General features: G+C 35.7%; 1 protein-coding gene and 1 long non-coding RNA gene across 2 annotated transcripts in view; one reads left to right on the forward strand and one right to left on the reverse strand.

The window, feature by feature from the left end:
- The first annotated feature begins 956 nt into the window (after positions 1 to 956).
- DNAJC10 (DnaJ heat shock protein family (Hsp40) member C10) overlaps positions 957 to 19,632 on the forward strand; it is a 47,966-nt gene continuing 29,290 nt past the window's right edge. Inside the window, exons 1-8 of the mRNA XM_010960005.3 lie at positions 957 to 1,422; positions 2,988 to 3,337; positions 4,727 to 4,892; positions 6,426 to 6,476; positions 11,934 to 12,016; positions 12,267 to 12,398; positions 12,967 to 13,060; positions 14,157 to 14,234. Of these exons, the coding sequence (XP_010958307.1) occupies positions 3,134 to 3,337; positions 4,727 to 4,892; positions 6,426 to 6,476; positions 11,934 to 12,016; positions 12,267 to 12,398; positions 12,967 to 13,060; positions 14,157 to 14,234 (808 nt within the window). The 5' untranslated portion in view covers positions 957 to 1,422; positions 2,988 to 3,133. The remainder of the gene's footprint in view (positions 1,423 to 2,987; positions 3,338 to 4,726; positions 4,893 to 6,425; positions 6,477 to 11,933; positions 12,017 to 12,266; positions 12,399 to 12,966; positions 13,061 to 14,156; positions 14,235 to 19,632) is intronic.
- The window catches only part of LOC141577724 (uncharacterized), a 76,910-nt gene continuing 68,869 nt past the window's right edge, over positions 11,592 to 19,632 (reverse strand). Inside the window, exon 3 of the long non-coding RNA XR_012507077.1 lies at positions 11,592 to 11,724. This is a non-coding gene — a long non-coding RNA (uncharacterized LOC141577724). The remainder of the gene's footprint in view (positions 11,725 to 19,632) is intronic.

Consider the following 19,632-nt stretch of genomic DNA (forward strand, 5'->3'; position numbering starts at 1 on the left):
GCCTCACATACACTCTTTAATCAAACAATCCAACTTAATACTACCAATAATGGGACCAATCAAAACTGGAGCCACCTGATAACATGCAATGACAGGAACATAGTGTCACTTCTATTAAATTCCTGACAATCATAACCTAAATCTAATCATGAGGAACCATCAGACAAACCATAAAAGGGAGACATCTACAAAATAACTGGCTTGTATTCTTCACAAGTAACAAGGTGTTGAAAGTCAAGGAAAAACTGAAGAATGATTTCTAACTTGAAGGAGTCTTAAGGAGTTAGGACAACTAAGTGAAACAAGTGGTTCCTCGCTGGATCCTACAGAGACATATTAGTTTAGCTATGGATCCTATATGGTCATTTTTTTATAAGCTGACATTTGACTTACTACACGTGAAATTGTTACCAATTACAATTTATTTCATATTTGCGTTGATGTCATAAGCAGGCATCCTCTTTATCACGATGTTTTCTCTTCTGATAGATGCAAATGCAGCTACTTCCATTGTTCTAGTTATGATGCTGCAGATCAAAAATGCAGTTTCTATACCATATCATTAAATGTAAAGGTGGGAAGGAGGATTATGGATAACTCTCCAGTTTCCAGCTTCAATGACCAGGAAGTCAGGCAATACTGTGTTATGCTCAAATGTTCGTTCACCCACACACACTCACAAATATTTTTATTTCTCCCAAATTTCCTACTGCCTCTTGAACGCTATAGTTTGATACTGAAATCAGTGTCACTTCAGTAAAGCTTCCCTTTTTCCGCAAAATTTCCCCTTTCTGCTCCACCGACTCACCGACCATAAAAATCCTCTATAGCCCTGCCTTTCCCTTTAAAAACACGGTCACACGGTAATTGCCTGCCTAAACCCGCCCTCCGGGAAGGAAGGGGGGGTCCCGTCACCACAGCAACGGGAGCAGGAAGGGGCGGGCTTCGTGGTCCTGCATCCGGCCTGCCGCGTGCACCAGCTGCACTGGTGCGGGGGCGCAGGCTTCTCGGGCACAGCGTGTCCTTCAGCTCCGGGTTGGAGCCGGAGCCGGAGCCGGAGCCGGATTCCGCGCAGAAGGCCACGTCAACCTAAATTTACACCGCCCTCCCCACCCCGCCGCGCCCGCAAGGCTTGCGGCGAGTCCTTCCAAGCCGCGTCGTCCACGCCTTTCCCACAATGCCCCGCGCCAGGCCCCGCCCTGCCTCGCCTAGGAGACCGGCGCGCGAGGAGCAGACCGGAGCCGGCCGCTCTCGCAACCCGGCGGTGCGGCTGGACCTCACCAGTCCCGGATGCGGCGGGGCAGCGTTTAAAGAGTGCGCGCTTCCCTCTCGCAGGCACAGCTTGCGCTAGGCCGAGTGGGGTCCGCCGCCAGGGATTGAGGATGGGGAAGTAGCTGCAGGAGGCGACCCCGCGACGCCGAGGTGGGCATAGGCCGGGGGCCGAGGCTCTGAGAGTGCCGGCGGCGCTTGGGCCCTCTGGGAAGATGCGGGGTGGGGGCGTGGGGGCGAAATGCCGGTGCGCCGGAATTTGTTCTCTCTCTTGCAGGTCGCTTATTGTGTTCTCGCTCCCAGTCTTTCTTCTCCGGTACCAATACCACCCTTCCTCCGCCCAGCGGTTCCCCGCTTTTTGCTCCATTTTCTCACTTTAGCCTCGGTTATCCATCCAGGTTTCTTTCTCCCTTAGTCCGGCCTGAGATTTCACACACCAGCAACACTTGACAGTCTTGTTTCTCTCAATGTCTCCATCTTTCCCGTTCTCCCCGCAACCCTTTCTGGAGTGGTGGCGGCAGTGAGTTAGCGTTGCATTTACCTGCAGCTTCCACCTGTGCTCGAAGGGGGGGCAGAGCAAGTCAGGCACGCCCACGCTGACCGAGAACCTCCGCTAGGCAAGAACAAGCAGCACTTGTGTTTGAGAATATGTTCTCTATTTTTTTCTAGTCATTTTCTGGACATTTATTAATCTCCACTATGTTTTACCAAAAAATGGGGGGTTTTGGTTTGGTTTGGTTTGCTGGCGAGAAAAGGAATTAGAAATGAACCAAAAACCTTTTGCAGGTAGGGAGAAAATTTTTAAAAGCAGACGTTTAGGAGTAAATGAAGAAGGGAGGAACTGAGGATGCTAGGAAGGTTACATTTTTCAGAGTGTTACTCTTTGGAACCAAAGTATTTAAGTTTTTTACATGTAATCTGATGATTTTATTTTTACCCTACACAGGTGAACATGCCTAAATAACTAATTCCTCTTCTCCTTTTCTGTTTCTTTTTCTTTTTATACCAGACTAAACTTTGCAATAGAATTACAGTGTTAACATTGTTACTCTGCTAGGTATATAAAATATCTACTTGGATGTAATATAAGCACATTCTGAGAAAACCCAGGGGGAAAACGGCCTACTATATAAGTTGTCTATTACAATGATATAAATTCATTACCGTTCTTCGACCGATTGTATGAAAAATACAGACCCTTTGAAAGGATCTCGTGCTTTCTAGTCCCCGCCAAAGGACATTTCCTACAAGTGAAATTTGATTGAAATGAAAACTGCTAGCCTTAAAGGGGCGAAGAAATAGCCGAAAAGGAAGCTGATCAAAAGGGCCATGCTTAAGCTGGATAGAAAAAGGAAGGAAGTCACTCCTCTTCAACCCCTTGTGTTCTGGGTGCTGATCGGAGCAAATTGCAGCATTTGTTTGTAAAGTGTTCTAGCTAGCTGTAACCGCACTAGCTACTTTTTACCTTTATTTACTGTCTTCAGTGATCTCACGAATCTGGCTACCTGGATATGGAAGTAATGAAGGGGATCCCCCAAAGAACAGCCTGGGGCATTCACCCTGATTTGCCATTTACTGGAGATTGTATTGCTGGCAGTGTTACTTAGTAAATAGTGTTACTCATGGGTTTGTTTTTTAATTAAGATATTTTAACTACCCAATTTTTTTCTCTTTAGATTAACGTTTTGGGAGTAACTACCCGATTTTTTTCTCTTTAGATTAACGTTTTGGGAGACAATTTGTGATGCCTGATTAACCTTTAGAGTAATGTGGACAGAAGTTCTCAAACTTGCATATTACATCAACTGGAACCAGCGGCATTACCTTAATGTTCACTTAAATCAAAACTTGGACAAAAAAGACAATGAGGGTCTGGTTAAATAAAGATGACTATGTCAGAGACTTGAAAAGGGTCGTTCTCTGTTTTCTAATACTATATATGGCTGTTTTAGTGGGTACAGATCAAGATTTTTACAGTTTACTCGGAGTATCCAAAACTGCAAGCAGTAGAGAAATAAGACAAGCTTTCAAGAAATTGGCTTTGAAGCTACATCCTGATAAAAACCCGGTAGGTAAAATTTTCTTTTTAAAAATATCTAATGTGTTTTAGAAGGTTTTAATATGTATTTAAATTATTATAAATAAGTGCTCAAAATGCTTAAGAACAATCACATGTCAAAAATCGTAATTCATCTTCTATACTGAAAACAGCCAAAAAAATAAAAGAAGCAAAATGTTCTAAGTTTAGAATAGTGTAAGGAATGTCTATACCAAAAATGCAGTTTCCCTCTTAGTTTGAAAACTAATTTCCAGCAGCTCTCTTACAGATGTTAATCTCAAAACAGAAGTAACTGAAGTAGTTTTCTTAGTAAAGTAGGTTAAAATCAAGTATTTTAGAGCAGTAACAGAAATATTGTTTCCTTAGGACTTAGAGGGTATGTTGTCCTAAAAATAGTAATAGCTAATAATAGCATGCTTCGACTTTCACTATTTTCCCCCATGTGCAAGTCCAAGACCAGAGTCAAAAGTACTGTGAATTAAAACTTGAGCAGCCAAGTCCAGTTAATTGCAATCATAAATATTTGATTGTGTACCCAATTATGTAATCTTTCAAAACTAAATTAGCTTTTATCTTAAGGTATTTTTATACTTTACTTCATTTTTTCTCAGTGAAATTAGATATTCATCAAAGAAAAAGGTATGATTGTTATAATTTTCTAGATAGAGTTTTAAATAGGATTATTTGATTTCAGCTGCATAAAGCTGAGCAGTAGAATCAACATTTCTCTAAAACTTGTTAATTGGTAATTTTTTCTTGAGATGTACATTCTATTGTATTTACGATTTTTATTTAAAATTTAAAAATATCATTTCTTTAAGTTTCTATATGGAAGATAGTAGACCACCTACAACTAAGTATTATTTAGGTGAAAGCATTATTCAAAAAACAATTTTGTGAAACAGTAACAGACATCAATCCTATGTTGAGTGGTTATTCTGATACTAGTTCTTATTTAATTATCTGATAGATTGGATTACATGCTTTTTCTTAGTTAATATGTTGAATATTAACCTCAAATAAAATAACTCACAAATTTCATTGTGATTGTCTTAGGGGTAACATACTATTTACAATATTAAGGCTTTCCAGGGGTTCATTAGTTTTTTTCTCAGTTGCATTTCTTAGAAGGAATGACATATTTTATGACCACATCTGTCAACCTTTTGAGGCATCAATTCTCCTTTCTCTGTTACTTTTCTTATTTTTTAAAATTGTAGTTCTTTAAAAATAACTTTTTTATTTCGGTCCATGATCACCCGTATCATAATTGTACTGCTCCCACTTATCCTAGTATCTAATCTCACAGAACTCTCAGGACTAAATTACATCAACATAGGTTCTGTAGAGATTTGATTGTGTATCTGAAACAAATATTATATTAATATTTTTTAATAGAATAACCCAAATGCACATAGTGATTTTTTAAAAATAAATAGAGCATATGAAGTACTCAAAGATGAAGATCTGCGGAAAAAGTACGACAAATATGGAGAAAAAGGACTTGCAGATAATCAAGAAGGAGGCCAGTATGAAAGCTGGAATTACTATCGTTATGATTTTGGTAAGATGATAATGAAATTCCTTATGAAATTCTTGTTTATTTGAGTAAATTTAGAAAGTTTTGTTTCACCACTTAGGAAGTTAGGATGCATTACCTTGACTCTTCAATAACATGGGAGTGGAATTCAAAAGGAAAGTCAAGTAGTATGTAGATACTATCTGTATAGGTTTGAAGATGTTTCAGTCATAATCTTGTTAAATACTTTTAAAGTAAGGGTTGCAATTAATTTTAAAAATATTTGCATTAGAAGTTAAATGTTGAAGCCTTTTCATATTTCTAGAGCACCATATTTTCTAAGAAAGACTAAAGTTTCCTTTAATAGTGGTCACTTCAGTAGAAATGCCATCCTTCTTAATTAGTAATGTTAATAATGGTTTAAGGTGTTGACAGGAATGAGAGAGGCAAGAGCAGAGAGAGTGAGCAAGTTAAATAAATCAAGGAAGGGGAAAAGTAAACAGATATTAAGGCAAGAGGGAGCATTCAGATATGCGGTAGTTTTCTTGGTCATTAATTAGCCTCAAATGGAGGGTAAGCCTGAAGTATGCTTTTATACATATTAGACTAAATAAAATTTTTTTTATTATAGTTGGAATATTTGTTTCTCAAGGCTGACTTTCTTTTCAAAATAGTATTTTCAGGTATATTCACTATAGCGTGATAGTTTGTAACAGGTGTCAGCAATCTACTTTCACAGACAGTCTGGCCTGCCACCTGCTTTTGTAAATAAAGTTTTATTGGAATGCAGTTGTGCTCATTTAACTAGTATTGTCCTTTACACTTAATGGGCAGAGTTGAGTAGTTGTGACAGAAACCATGTGTCCCATAAAACCTAAAATAGTTACTGACGCCTGGTATATATCCATCACTAATATTTAAATATTTTATATAATGAGAAACTTTTTCACATTAGTGTTAATTATTATAAATAAAATTTGTATTTACTTCAGTTTGCCCTTACTTTTGCAAATATTCTAATTATATAAGACCTTTAGCAATAAATATTTTTAAATAATACCTCATATTTAAAAAAACATGCAATCTAAAAGTGAATGAGGTCTGTAATCTAGTTAACAGTAATGTACCAGTACCAAGTTCCTGGTTTGGCTATTGTATTAAAATTACATAGCATGTCACCATTAAGGGAAGCTGGGAGAAAGGTAAATGGGAGTTTGAACTACTTTTACAACTTCCTTTAAGTCTATAACTATTTCAAAATGAAAATTTTTTTTAAAAACATATAATAGAAATTTCCTATGGAGAAGAAATTACATGACTATAATAGGAACCCTGCAACACACACCCCTGTGACAATCCATATCAAGAAACTAGTATCTTTTGATCACTCTTTAAATGTATCACCAATGGTATTGTTTACTCTTTGCTTTTCTCTTAGTTTGTTGCATATTCTTAAACATTGAGATTTAGTATAGTAATCTATTTTTTGATGAATGAAACAAAAGTAACATTTTTATGTGATGATTTATTTTTATAATGAAGTTTTAATTTTATACTTTCATGTACTTTTAAAATTAGGTATTTATGATGATGATCCTGAAATCATAACATTGGATAGAAGAGAATTTGGTAAGTTTGTGGACATATGATTTTTCTAAAATCATAGTTCAAGACCAATTTCTTAACTAAAATTCTTGAGGACAAATATATTTAGAATTTAGAAATTTTTTTGAATGTTAGCAAGGGAATATGGTATATCTTGAACATTAAATAACATTCTACAGTGTTAGTTAAGATTTTCACATAGTTTCTTTTAGTATCATCATCAACTTTCCTTCTGTTATCTTAATGAACTTTTATGACCTTCCTGTGCATTAGCTACAATTATTTTTCTCATTTCACAGATGAAGAAAAGAAACCTTAGAAGTACTAAGCAACATCCTCAACATTCCATACATGTGTGTTTCTGACAGATTTGAATTAATAATGAAACAATACCTGTTCTTTTTCTGCATTTTTCCAGATTATTAAAAAGTGTTTACATTTAAGAGTATGTTAAGTGAAAAAAAAAACCTAATACAAAATTGTATATGCAGTATAATATAAATTTTACAAAATGTGTACACAAAGATGCATAGAGGATAGAAGCTGTATGAGAAAATAAAAAATCAGCACTGATAAAAATAAAGTTCTTATCAGAATGTAGGGCAGTATACTGTTTTTAAAAACATATATTAAAATATCTTTAAATTAAAAAAAATTTTAACATAATATTACACAGTGAAATGCATAAAAAAGTAAAAATAATACATAGCCCATACCAGTTCAGGACAGGTTTGTATACCAGGTGAGCTTGCTGCAAACTTGCAAAAATACTTCTGGTTTCGAACTTTTGTATTTCAGTGTTTTGAATAAGTATATAGTTATTTTGGCAGCAGATTTAATTTGACCTATGATTTGTGTGAAAATGGATATAAAAATTTAGCTCTACCGCACTTTGTATTGCATTTTAGAAAACCTTAAATGTTGAATTAGATTCTTATATTTTCAAACTTGTGTGTGTATAATAAAATATTTTTTTCTGCCTCAAACCAATATTTTTACCTCAAATCAAATTTGTTTTATTTTGCTGTGTTACAGTTAATTTAGAAAACTGTAATAGCATACTAGCTGTAAAATGCATGCATATAATTTCTTGTATTATCATAAACAATGTATTACAGTCACTGATTATGTACAGTTCCTTCTTAGCAAGAATTGTGTCATTCTTATTTTCTACATCATGTTGGTGAATTTAGGCCTACAAAGTAGCTGTGTAGTTCATTACTTTGTTAGAAGTCTTGCAGTGAACACTTGAACAAATTCCCCAAAAAATGAATATTTTTCCTCCAAAGGAAATGGCAGAAAATTCGATTCATTTATATTGTTGGTAGACAGAACTGATAACCCATGTTTCAAGCTGGCAAAATCATAATTTTTTGGCATGTGTTTATGTGAACTTACTACTTTTCCTGTGGTTATTGTCTCTCATGTGTTAGACTATCAGTAAGTATTTTGTGGTCCGGTGGGGCAGAAAACTTTGAAATTAGAGATAGAATTGGAGGAACTGAGCAAAACTTGCAAGCTGACTAGTGCATGAATCCACCCAAAATTAAAGACTTTCTTGATGGTTGCATTGCACATGGGTTCAAACTTTTTCAGATTTGTCACTATAGAGAAAAGGTTAAGAACTGCTGATAGTTCATATAGAACCCCAGATAGTAGTTAAGAATAAATTGTAGCCACAAAACGTTAGAGACAATTTTTCAAAAATAACTAACATTGATAGGTTTGGTGCAGAGTTGCCACTATTCCTTCTGAGCTCTAATACTACCATATGTAGTCCTAGTCTTAGACAAGCTAATCCTGCAGTTTTAGTTGAAGAAGCCACAGGAAGATGACAAGGTTGGATAGCAGTATCAATTTGTGCTTATGTAAATATCACATTAGCCTAACTTGATTGTGGGTCTCTTTATTACTAGTAGTTTGTTAGTTGATCTTGTCTTTTGTGTAACGAATTATATAAGTAATTATGGAGTTATTTTTAAGTTATGTGTGTTCTCTTCCTCCAGAGAGGAATTATGTTTTCTTCGGACTAGAGTCACTAATGATCTCAGATCAGCTTTATCCAAAGAGGTTAAAAGCTGAGCTTTGGACTTAGATAGGACTGATCTCTTTCCAGTTCATCTTTATTTACAGGATCCTTTCTTACTTATACCCTAAGCGCTCTGTTTTCATCCCTCTAGTCTCATGAATCTGTTAAGAGCTCTGCTCAGTTGCTCACTCATCAGCTCCGTGTTCTAGAGGTGGTAAACTGGCCCTCTGATTTCTACTTCCTCCCATTCCTGGACCCCTTAATTCTTCACTGTATTGGTAACTGATGCTTTCAACAGAAGTCTTTTGTATTTTGTCCAGGTCTGCTGCAGTTGTAATGAAAGAGTTAATCCAAATTACATATTTCATTTTTATCAGGAGTGGAACTCTAGACTGTTCAACTAGAACAGAAGAGAAAATGTGATTAGTAAACTTGACTCTGAAAGTTTTAAAAATGTTCTCATCCTTCCCATTAAACATGATGCATGTTATCTTTTTATATGTGACAGGAAAGTATTACATTGGTTATTATAAACAGGTTCTAGATCATATCTGCAAAAGCAGAGAACATCTCTCCTACACTAGTCATTCTGAATAGTACCCACACAATACAGGCATCCTTTTGAAGATAAGCTCAAGAAGTTAAAGAGGAACTCAAAGTACCTCTTCCTTTTACATTTTTCTAGGCTAACAGTCTATTAGCTGTAGTTGCATAGATACTAACAGACAGGCGTTAGCTGTAGTTGTGTAGTTTAGACGCTGAAAATTGCATTTTAAGTTGTACTTGTTCTGTTCTGGGTCACTGGGTTGTGCAAAAACACCCACATTGAGCTTTGATAATACAGTATTAAAAATATTTTAACCTTATTCTTATTATTCAACAATAGTGGGAACTGGGCAAATAGTTTAGAAGTACTCTGTGAACACGAAGTACCAAGGTGGGAGACTTTTTCATTTACACAAGGTTTTGCGTCACACTAAATGCCATTCATATTTATTGTACATCATTTTTCCCCTCCAGTTTTATTGAGATATAATTCACATACAGCACTGTATAAATTTAAGGTGCACAGCATAATGATTTGACTTACATCATGAAGTGATTATCACAGTAAGTTTAGTTAACATCCGTCATCTCATAAAGATATAAAATTAAATAGAAAAACTTTTTCTTTTGTGATGAGAACTCTCAGGATTTGCCCTTAACAACTTTCGTATGTAAAATACAGCAGTCTTGATTATATTTATTATGTTGTGCATTACATCCTTAGTACTTACTTGTCTTTTAACTGGAAGCTTGTACCTTTTGACTGCCTTCATTCGATTACCCTTCCCTCCAGCTCCTGCCTCTGGTAGCCACAAATCTGATGTATTTTTCTGAGTTTGTTTTCGAAGTGTAATTAACCTACAACACTATGTCAGTTCCAGTTACACAACATAATAATTTGGTGTTTCTATACATCTTAAATGATCACCACAATAATTCTAGTTATGGTAGGTCACCATACAAAGATATTACAGTTACTGACTCTGCTCTCCACACTGTACATAGCAATCTATATGTGTGTGTGATTATTTTAAGTTGCTGATGTCTTAAGTTCAGACACATTTTAACAACCCTGCATTTTTATCCCCCACCACATTTACTGTTTTTGACGTAGTTTATATCTTCTTGTTTTGTATATCCCATAATTGGTTATTGTGGTTATAGTTGATCTTACTACTTTTGTCTTTTAACCTTCCTACTAGCTTTATATATGGCTGATTTACTACCTTTACTGTATGTTTGTCTCCTTCCATAATTTTCATGTTTCTAGCTGTGGTCTTTTCTTTTTCATATGTAAGTTTCTGTAACATTTTTTGTAAAGCTGGTTTCATGGTGATGAACTCTTTTAGCTCTCGCTTCTCTGTAAAACTTTTGATCTTCAGATCCTTAAACTCTAAATTGCCAGGTAGAATATTATTGGTTGTAGGTTTTTTCCTTTCATCCCTTTAACTATATCGTAAATATGTTTAGAGAACTCTAGAAATAACGAACAGAGTAAACTAAGAAGTTTTTAAAACAAAAAGTTAGAAAGAAGAACCAAAAAGATGAAGAATACAGTAAGTGAAATGAAAAATACACTAGAAGTAATCAAGAATGGATTAGATGGTACAGAGGAATGAACCAGGGAGCTGGAAGAGAGAGTAGTGATAATCACTGAAGCCGAACAGGAAAAAGAAAAGAGAATAAAAAGAAATGAGGACAACTTAAAAGACCTGTGAGACAACATCAGGTGTACTAACATTGGCATTATTGGGACTCAGAAGGAGAAGAGAGAAAGGGGCAGAGAACATACAAGATTTTACCTAAATTCAGTTGATGGTCTAAGTCAACATGACAATTATTTTGACAACCTGGATAGAGTAGTCTATTTGTCAAGACTTTCTAAGGTTGCCAAAGAACAGTTGATAAAATCCTAATGTATACATGTTGCCTGTAATGTATGGATTAACTTTTTCCCATAGATCTGTGTGCCTTGTAATTGAAATCTAGGTGAACATTGAGGCCTGCATATGTTACTAATTAACCAGAATAATTACATATATCTAGAATGGTGTGCATATTTTGATGTCTTCCTATAATTTGCTGTAACTTATGAAAATTTTCTTTAAAAATTAACTGAGAACTGATTTTGATATGGAATTACATGGAAACTCTTTAACCAAAAGCAAATTGTCTTTACCTTTTTATCTTGAATTTGAGAGCACATCCTTACAATGATAAAATTTTTTAATGAATAAATTTTGTTTACTTGTATCAGATCATCTTATAGCTTATAATGTATAATGTATGGTTGGGTACACATTATGTGGTGTTCAGATCTATTATTTTAGCGAATATGTATTCATGTTTTGAATTGTTAAAAACCTGATCTAATACTTCAAATAACACAATTTACCAAGGTAAATGTCCATGAAGGGCAAACGTTACACATTTCCTATTCCGGTAGGTGTTGTGTAGGTCTCTTACTTCATTCTGTCAGAATCTGGATTAGCTGTCAGAATTGATTGACCACATGTTTAACCTGTGCTGCAGATGGAAAAAATGATTAGATCTCCGTGTCTCTCACTGTTCCTCTTCATTTCTCTCATTGAAATTCTCATAGATTCAGCTGTTGCTTCCTTGTGTAGCTTCTTTCTTTTTACAGCTTCATGATGACTTCGATCATGTAGTTCAAGTCTGCTTCTTATGCAGGTAGGGCTTGGAAGAGTTAATAAAAAAGGTATTGTTAGTTTGACAGTTGAAATAGTGTTTTCCTCTTACAGAAAAAATTGTACAGAAAATAACAAAGGCAGTGTGAGAGATACATGACTTTTGTTTCATTCTGATCTCAATGAAAATTTTTAACTAAAATATGCACAAACCTTTAGTAAATAGTTCTAAGTTGTTTTGGTTTCATGTGCTTGTAGATGCTGCTGTTAATTCTGGAGAGCTGTGGTTTGTGAACTTTTACTCCCCAGGATGTTCACACTGCCATGACTTAGCTCCCACAGTACGTATTTTTTATATCCTGATTATTAAAGTTTTATTATTTACAGTTGCTCTGTTATTTGAGTGTTTTTTTTTTTTTACTGTTAGGACTTTTTCTACTAATGTAATTATAACTATCAGAAATAATCATTTTTTCACATGTATATGGTTTTATGTGCTAGAAATACTCTCCTTTAAGAATGTAGAGCTTGAAGAATGTTCAAGGAAAGATAAATGATCTTATCTGAGAAATACTTTTTTTTTTCTCATAGTGGAGAGACTTTGCTAAAGAAGTGGATGGATTACTTCGAATTGGAGCGGTTAACTGTGGCGATGATAGAATGCTTTGCCGGATGAAAGGAGTCAACAGTTATCCCAGCCTCTTCATTTTTAGGGCTGGAATGGTAAGAGTTTAAATTTGCATTTTTTTAAATTTGTGGAAATTATAACATCGAAATACTAGAGAAAATCTGAATATGTGTGGATTTTACAGTATTTTGATTTTTAAGTCTTATTTGATTTTTAAGACTACTATGCTGTAGTCAGATGGCACCTAAAATAAATTTTTGATTGTGTTGTGAATACTTTGATGCCATTGCTTTGACTTTGTTCTATTTCAAAATTAAATGTTTGCCAGTTTCAATTTCCATCTTAATATAATGTAACCAATATGCATATGGTACTTTATAATTCACAAAGTATTTACAGGTATTTTCTCTCATTGACTATAAAGTTCTGATTTCCCTTTTTTCCCTAGTGTTAAGTGGTAAAACAAACAAACTATTATAAACAGTATTATTCAAATGTCTGCCATGTAATCTATAAAATCAAGATTCTCAGCATATCATTTAGAAATACACTGTTTATAGACAGATCTTACTTATTCAAAATGAGGTAGAATTAAAGGTATTTGGTATGAGTTTTGAAAAGAAAATGTAAAGGATGTTTCTCTTTTTGTAAATAAAAAACTAGGCTGCAGTGAAATACCATGGTGACAGATCAAAGGAAAGTTTAGTGAATTTCGCCATGCAGCATGTTAGAAGCACAGTGACAGAATTATGGACAGGTAATTTTATTTTCATACTTTGCTCAATTTTCAAGGATACTTTGAATTGGTATTTTAAGTTTCTCAGTGGCAGTATTAATGTTTTGGTCATAATATTGAAATTTTAAAATGTCTTTTCCATGCTTTCTTAAAGGGAATTGTATCATTTGTTCTGAACTCGACGTAATAGTAGGCATTTAATAAATAAACTACATTTATACAGAAACTAAAACAATTAAGATTTTATGAGATGGGGCTAGGTGAAAAGGCAACTTTCAAAGTTCAACTAAATATTTAATAAACTGTTTTATTGCGTTCATAAGTATACTGTATCAGGCAGTAAATTCATGCCTATTCAGTTTAATTTTGAAGTTTAAAAACACTTCCAGTCTTAGGCTTTTAATTCATCAAGTTACTTTAGATGGGTTATTTTATTACCCTGTACTACCCATGAAATGATAGTAGTTACCTCTAAAGAAATGCTCATATCATTCATTGAGTATCAGTTATGTCTCTGAAACTATGTCAAATACCAGAGCTGCACTAATAAAGTATATAATCCCTGCCTTCAGGGACCCCCATTGTTTTAGTAAGGAAGATATTAGTAAACCATTAAAATGCAAGGTAGTAACTATTATGATAGAGGTAGGTTTAGGGAAGCATGAATGCTATGAAAGAACTCAGGTGGGGAAGAGGAAGAGTTAGGAAGTCCTTGAATGAGGTCAGATCCAATCTGTCTTGAAGGTGAAAAAGGAATCCTTAAAAGGCCACTGTATTTGGGAAACTGGCAATATTTCATGAATCTAACAAAAAGATGGGTAAGGGCTGGAGTGGCATGGGGACGAATATAGCTGGCTGAATGGGTAAACAAAGCTCAGGTCACAAGGGACCTTAATTGCCAATTTGAGTTTCTTTCTTTCTTAATGAAACAATGAATTTAGATTTTACGTGATGGAAAAAATAGTGAAGGAATTTGACATCTCAAGAGGATTTTTAGAAAATGCTGAAAACCACTCAGAGTGGATGGGGAAATGAGATTAGAAGGGAACAACCATTTAGAAAACAGTTTTCATTATGAGTACTCAGTGATCAGAAATTTGCTTTATATTCTCTTAAGGAAATTTTGTTAACTCCATACAAACTGCATTTGCTGCTGGTGTTGGCTGGCTGATCACTTTTTGTTCCACAGGAGGAGGTAACATTTTTCTTTATTTTATTATATGAAGGGACTATGACATTTAATTTTTAATTTTAATTTTAATCTTTTTTCCTAGCTTTATTGAGATATGGTTGACATAGAACGTTGTATAACTTCACAGTATAAAACGTGTTGATTTTGATACACTCATATGTTCCAAAATGATTACCACCATAGTATTAGCTAACACCTGCATCCTGTCCCATAATTACCATTTCTTTTTTATGGTGAGGACATTTAAGATCTACTCTTTGAGCAACTTTCAAGTATTTAATACAATATTGTTCATTGTAATCACTGTATACTGTACATTAGATCCCCAGAAGTTACTAATCTTATAAATGGAATTATGTACCCTTAGATTAGGTGACAGTCTTAAGTATGCTACTATAATTGATTATTCAGTACTTCAAATACAGTTTATACCCAGAGTTACAATTTTTATTTAATGAATATTTACCTTTTAAATTATTTTACATGTAACAGGTTATAAAATTGTTAAATTTTTTTGAAGTATAGCTGATTTACAATATTGTTAGTTTCAGGCATACAGCATAGTGATTCAGTTTGTTTTCTTGTTTTTTGTGGATTATATTCCATTATAGGTTATTAAAAGATATTGGGTATAATTCTCTATGATATACAGTAAATTCTTGTTGCTTACCTATTTTTTGTATAGTAGTTTATATTTGTTAATTCCATACTCTTTTTTTTTTAACTTTTATTGATTTATAATCATTTTACAATGTTGTGTCAAATTCCAGTGTTCAGCACAATTTTTCAGTTATTCATGGACATATACACACTCATTGTCACATTTTTTTCTCTGTGAGTTATCATAACATTTTGTGTATATTTCCCTGTGCTATACAGTGTAGTCTATTCTACAATTTTGAAATCCCAGTCTATCCCTTCCCACCCTCCACCCCCCGTTAATTCCATACTCTTAATTCATCCTTCCTTCCTCCCTTTTCCCTTTGGTAATCATAAGTTTGTTTTATGTGCCGTTGAGTTCGTTTCTGTTTTGTATAGACATTTGTATTATTTTATTAGATTCCACCTATAAGTGTTATCATTTAATGTTTGTCTTTCTCTGAGTTACTTCACTTAGTATTCTCTGGGTTCACCCACATTGTTGCTAATGTCAATATTGCATTATATTTTATGGCTGAGTAATATTCCATTGTGTATATGTATATATATGTACTACATCTTCTTAAGCCCATTGTCTGTTGGTGGGCATTTGGGGGTGTTTCTATATCTTGGCTTTTGTAAATAGTGCTGCTGTAAACATTGGGATACATATATCTTTGCAAATGAAAGTTTTCATCTTTTCCAGATATACCCCAGGAGTGGAATTGCTGGATCATATGATAGCTCTAGTTTTAGGTTTTGAGGAACCTCCATACTGTTTTCCATAGTGGCATAGTGGCTGCACCAGTTTACACGCCCACCAATAGTGTTCCCTTTTCAGCACACCCTCTCCAGCATTTACTACTTACAGACTTTTTGATAGCCATGTGACCAGTGTGAGGTGATACCTCATTTTTGTCTTGATTTGCATTTCTCTAATAATTAGCACTATGGAACATCTGTTTCTGTTGGCCATCTGTATGACTTTTTAGGAAAGATGTTTGTTTAGGTCTTCTATCCATTTTTGATTGAGTTGTTTGGTTTTTTATGTTACTGGGTCATATGAGCTGTTTATGTATTTTGGATATTAACCCCTTGTCAGTCTCATCGTTTGCAAATATTTTCTCCTGTTCTGCAGGTTGTCTTTTCGTTTTGTTGATAGTTTCCTTTGCTGTGCAAAAGACACTAAGTTTGATAAGGCCATATTTATTTTTGCTTTTATTTCTTTTGCCTTGGGAGACAGTTCTGAGAAAATATTGCGTGATTTTTGCCTGAGGATGTTTTGCCTATGTTCTCTCTAGGAGTTTTATGGTATCATGTCTTATATTTAAGTTTTTAAACCATTTTAAAATCTATTTTTGTATATGGTGTGAAGGGAGTGTTCTAATTTCATTGGTTTACATATTGCTGTCCAGCTTTCCCAACACCACTTACTGAAGAGACCTTTTTTTTTTTTTTTTTTTTTTTTTAACAGTTGTTGCCTTCTTTGTCGTAGGTTAATTGACCATAGGTGTATGGGTTTATTTCTGTGTTCTCTGCTCTGTTCCGTTGATCTATGTCTGTTTTTGTACCAGTACCATGCTGTTTTGATTACTGAAGCTTTGTAGTATAGTTTGAAGTCTGGGAGAGTTATACGACCAGCTTTGTTGTTTTTCCTCAGGAGTGCTTTGACAGTTTTGTGTTTTTTGGGGTTTTTATATAAATTTGGATTATTTGTTATAATTCTGTGGAAAATGTCATGGGTATTTTGATAGGGATTGTGTTTAATCTGTAGATTACTTTGGGTAATATGCCCATTTTAACAATGGTAATTTTTCCCATCTAAGAGCAAGAGATAGATATCTTTGCATTTCTTTGAATCATCTTCAGTTTCCTTTACCAGTATTTTATAGTTTTCAGCATGTAGGTATTTTACCTCCTTGGTTATATTTATTCCTAAGTATTTTATTTTATTGACATGATTTTAAATAGGATTTTTTTTTTTTTGATGTTTCATTTTTAGTGTATAGAAACACAACAGATTTCTGTATATTAATCTTGTTGCCTGCTACCTTGCAGAATTCTTTCATTAGTTCTAGTACTTTTGGGGTGAAGACTTTAGGGCTCTGTATAGATTATATGCAAAGAGTGACGGTTTTACTTCTTCCCTTCCAGTTTGGAGAACTTTTACTTCTTTTTCTTGTCTGATTGCTGAGTCCAGTACTTCTAGTACTTTTTTGAGTAGAAGTGGCCTGAATGGGCATCCTTGTTCTTGAATTTAGAGGGAAGGCTTTCAGCTTTTCACCATTGAGTATTATGCTGGTTGTGGATTTGCTGTAAATGACATTCATTATGTTGAGATATGTTCCCTCTGCACCCACTTTGGTGAGAGTTTTTATCGTGAATGGATGTTGAATTTTGTCTAATGCTTTTTCTGCATCTGTTGAGATGATTCTGTGATCATGTGGCTTTTGTCTTTTGTTAATGTGGTGTATCCCATGGATTGATTTGCATATGTGGAACTATCCCTGTGATCCTGAAGTGAGTTCACCTTTATCGTAGTTTATGATCCTTTTTATCTATTGTTGGATTCAATTTGTTAATATTTTGCTGAAATTTGCATCTATATTCCTGAAAGATATTGGCCTGCAACTTCCTCTTTTTTTATTGTGGTGTCCTTGTCTAGTTTTGTTATCAGGGAAATGGTGACCTCGTAGAATTAATTTGGGAATGTTCCCCCTTAAGTTTTTTGGATAAGTTTGAGAAGGATAGGTATAAGTTCTACTTTATTTTTGGTAGAATTCTCCAGTGAAGCTGTCGGTCCTGGACTTTTGTTTGCAGGGAGTTCTTTTATTACAGGTTTTATTTCACTTCTAGTGATTAGTCTGTTCAAATTGTTTCTTCTTGACTTAGCCATGGCAGGCTGTTTCTAAAAACGTGTCCATTTCTTCTAGGTTGTCCAATTTGTTGGCGTATAACTATTCATTGTACTCTTACGATTTTTCATATTTCTCTGGTATTATTTATTTCTCCTCTTTCATTTATCACTTTGTTTATTTGGTTCCTCTCTCTTCATGATGAACCTGGCTTGTCAGTTTTATTTATCTTTTAATTGGGAGTAGTTCCTCTGCCTTTTTATTTTACTTAACTTCCTCTGTCTCTATGAATTTAGTAGAAACAGTTGTCTATTATAGTCCTAAAGGGGTGTTTTTATGTGGGAGCATCCCTGTGTAGACTGCATGTATACAGCATGTTTGGTGTGAAGGCTGATTTTGATATGGACACCAGCTACATCTTTCCTCAAGGTGTGCTGGTCATTATCACCTTGATAGGGGGTGTGGTTGGTTTTGGGGAGGAACCTAAACTTATGCTGTGTGTGAGGCAGGACTTCCTCTTTGGTCCATGGCTGTTGCTACCTTGTCAGGGGCAGGGTCTGCTCTCCCGTTATTGGAATAGACACCTGAGGGTCAGGCTTGATCAGGCTCCATTCCCCTTCAGTGCTGCCTTGCCCTCAAAGGAAGTAATTGCTGAAGCAAGTGAGGTCCGTGTGCTTCCAGAGGACCAATGCACTGCCTGTTTAGGCATCTGTGGCTCCACTCAGAAACAGCCCAGGGTTGCGTCCCTTACCCTGTTGTGTCATCCCAGATCTAGTGCGAGGCTGTGGTGTGGAGTGGGTGGGGTTAGGGGTTGGGGCATTATGGCTGCTAGATTTGAGGTGGCTGTGCTGTCACCAGAGATCTGGGCTGCCTCAGTGGCCGTCTTCTCTCAGGACCTGCCTGCCCCAGATCCAGAGCTAAGCTTTGTATGGAGTGGGCAGAGCCAGAGCACTCACTCTGCTGGGAGGAAAATTGCGGGGTGCTCCTGTGGCACCACCCGAGTGAGTACTGGCAGTGACCACCTCATTCATATTACATCCCAGGACCCCCCAGACTGTGTCTGTATAGCTAGACCAAGTCTTTTCCCAGGGCATGGTTGGCCCAGGTCTTGTGCTGAGCAGTGGTGTGGAGTGAGTAGGGCAGGGTGTTCACCCTACTTGGGGAATACAGTGAGGCAGCAGCTACCAGTACAAAGCTCTCTCCGCCCTGATTACTGGTAACCAGCACGTGTGCACTCCTCCTGAGTACAGTCTAGGCTTCTCTAGCCCTTCTGTCTATCCCAGCAGTTCGCCCAGCAGTCAAGAGGTCTTGTCTCCTTGCAGGACCCCAGGACTGACATGCCCAATCCACCCCAGGACTGGCATGCTCAACCCACTCGCTCCCCACAGTGAGGGTCTGTCTACCCATGCAGACCTTCTCTTCCTTTCAGATCCCTCAGGTCGGGGTCCTGACCCTATGCCTTTTTCCGTACTACCCGATTGTGTGGGAATCTTTCTTGCAGCATTGGTTGTATAGGAACTCTGCCATTTTCCAGTTAATTTTCCATGAAAATTTTTCTACATGTAGAGGTATTTTTTATATGTTTGTTGGGGGACATGAGCGCTGCATCCTTCTACTCTACCATATTGGTCGCTCCTTTGATGTTATTTTTTTAAGTATCATTTGTGGTTTGTGTTCGATGGGCTGATTTTTCAGATTAATCATTCCAATGGTAAATTATACTGTCAGCTATCCACAAATGTATTTGGCACTTTGCAAAAAATAACTAGTCATTGACAGATATAACCCTCCCAAAATAATCACTTTTTTGCAATTATTGACTTTGCCTCATACTTATTCATATCAAAAATGATTCATCTGCCTCATAAAACTATATATTTAAAGATGACTTTACATTTTTAGAACTT

Source organism: Camelus bactrianus, chromosome 5 (assembly GCF_048773025.1).
Source record: "Camelus bactrianus isolate YW-2024 breed Bactrian camel chromosome 5, ASM4877302v1, whole genome shotgun sequence".
In the NCBI taxonomy this organism is placed as follows: Eukaryota; Metazoa; Chordata; class Mammalia; order Artiodactyla; family Camelidae; genus Camelus; species Camelus bactrianus.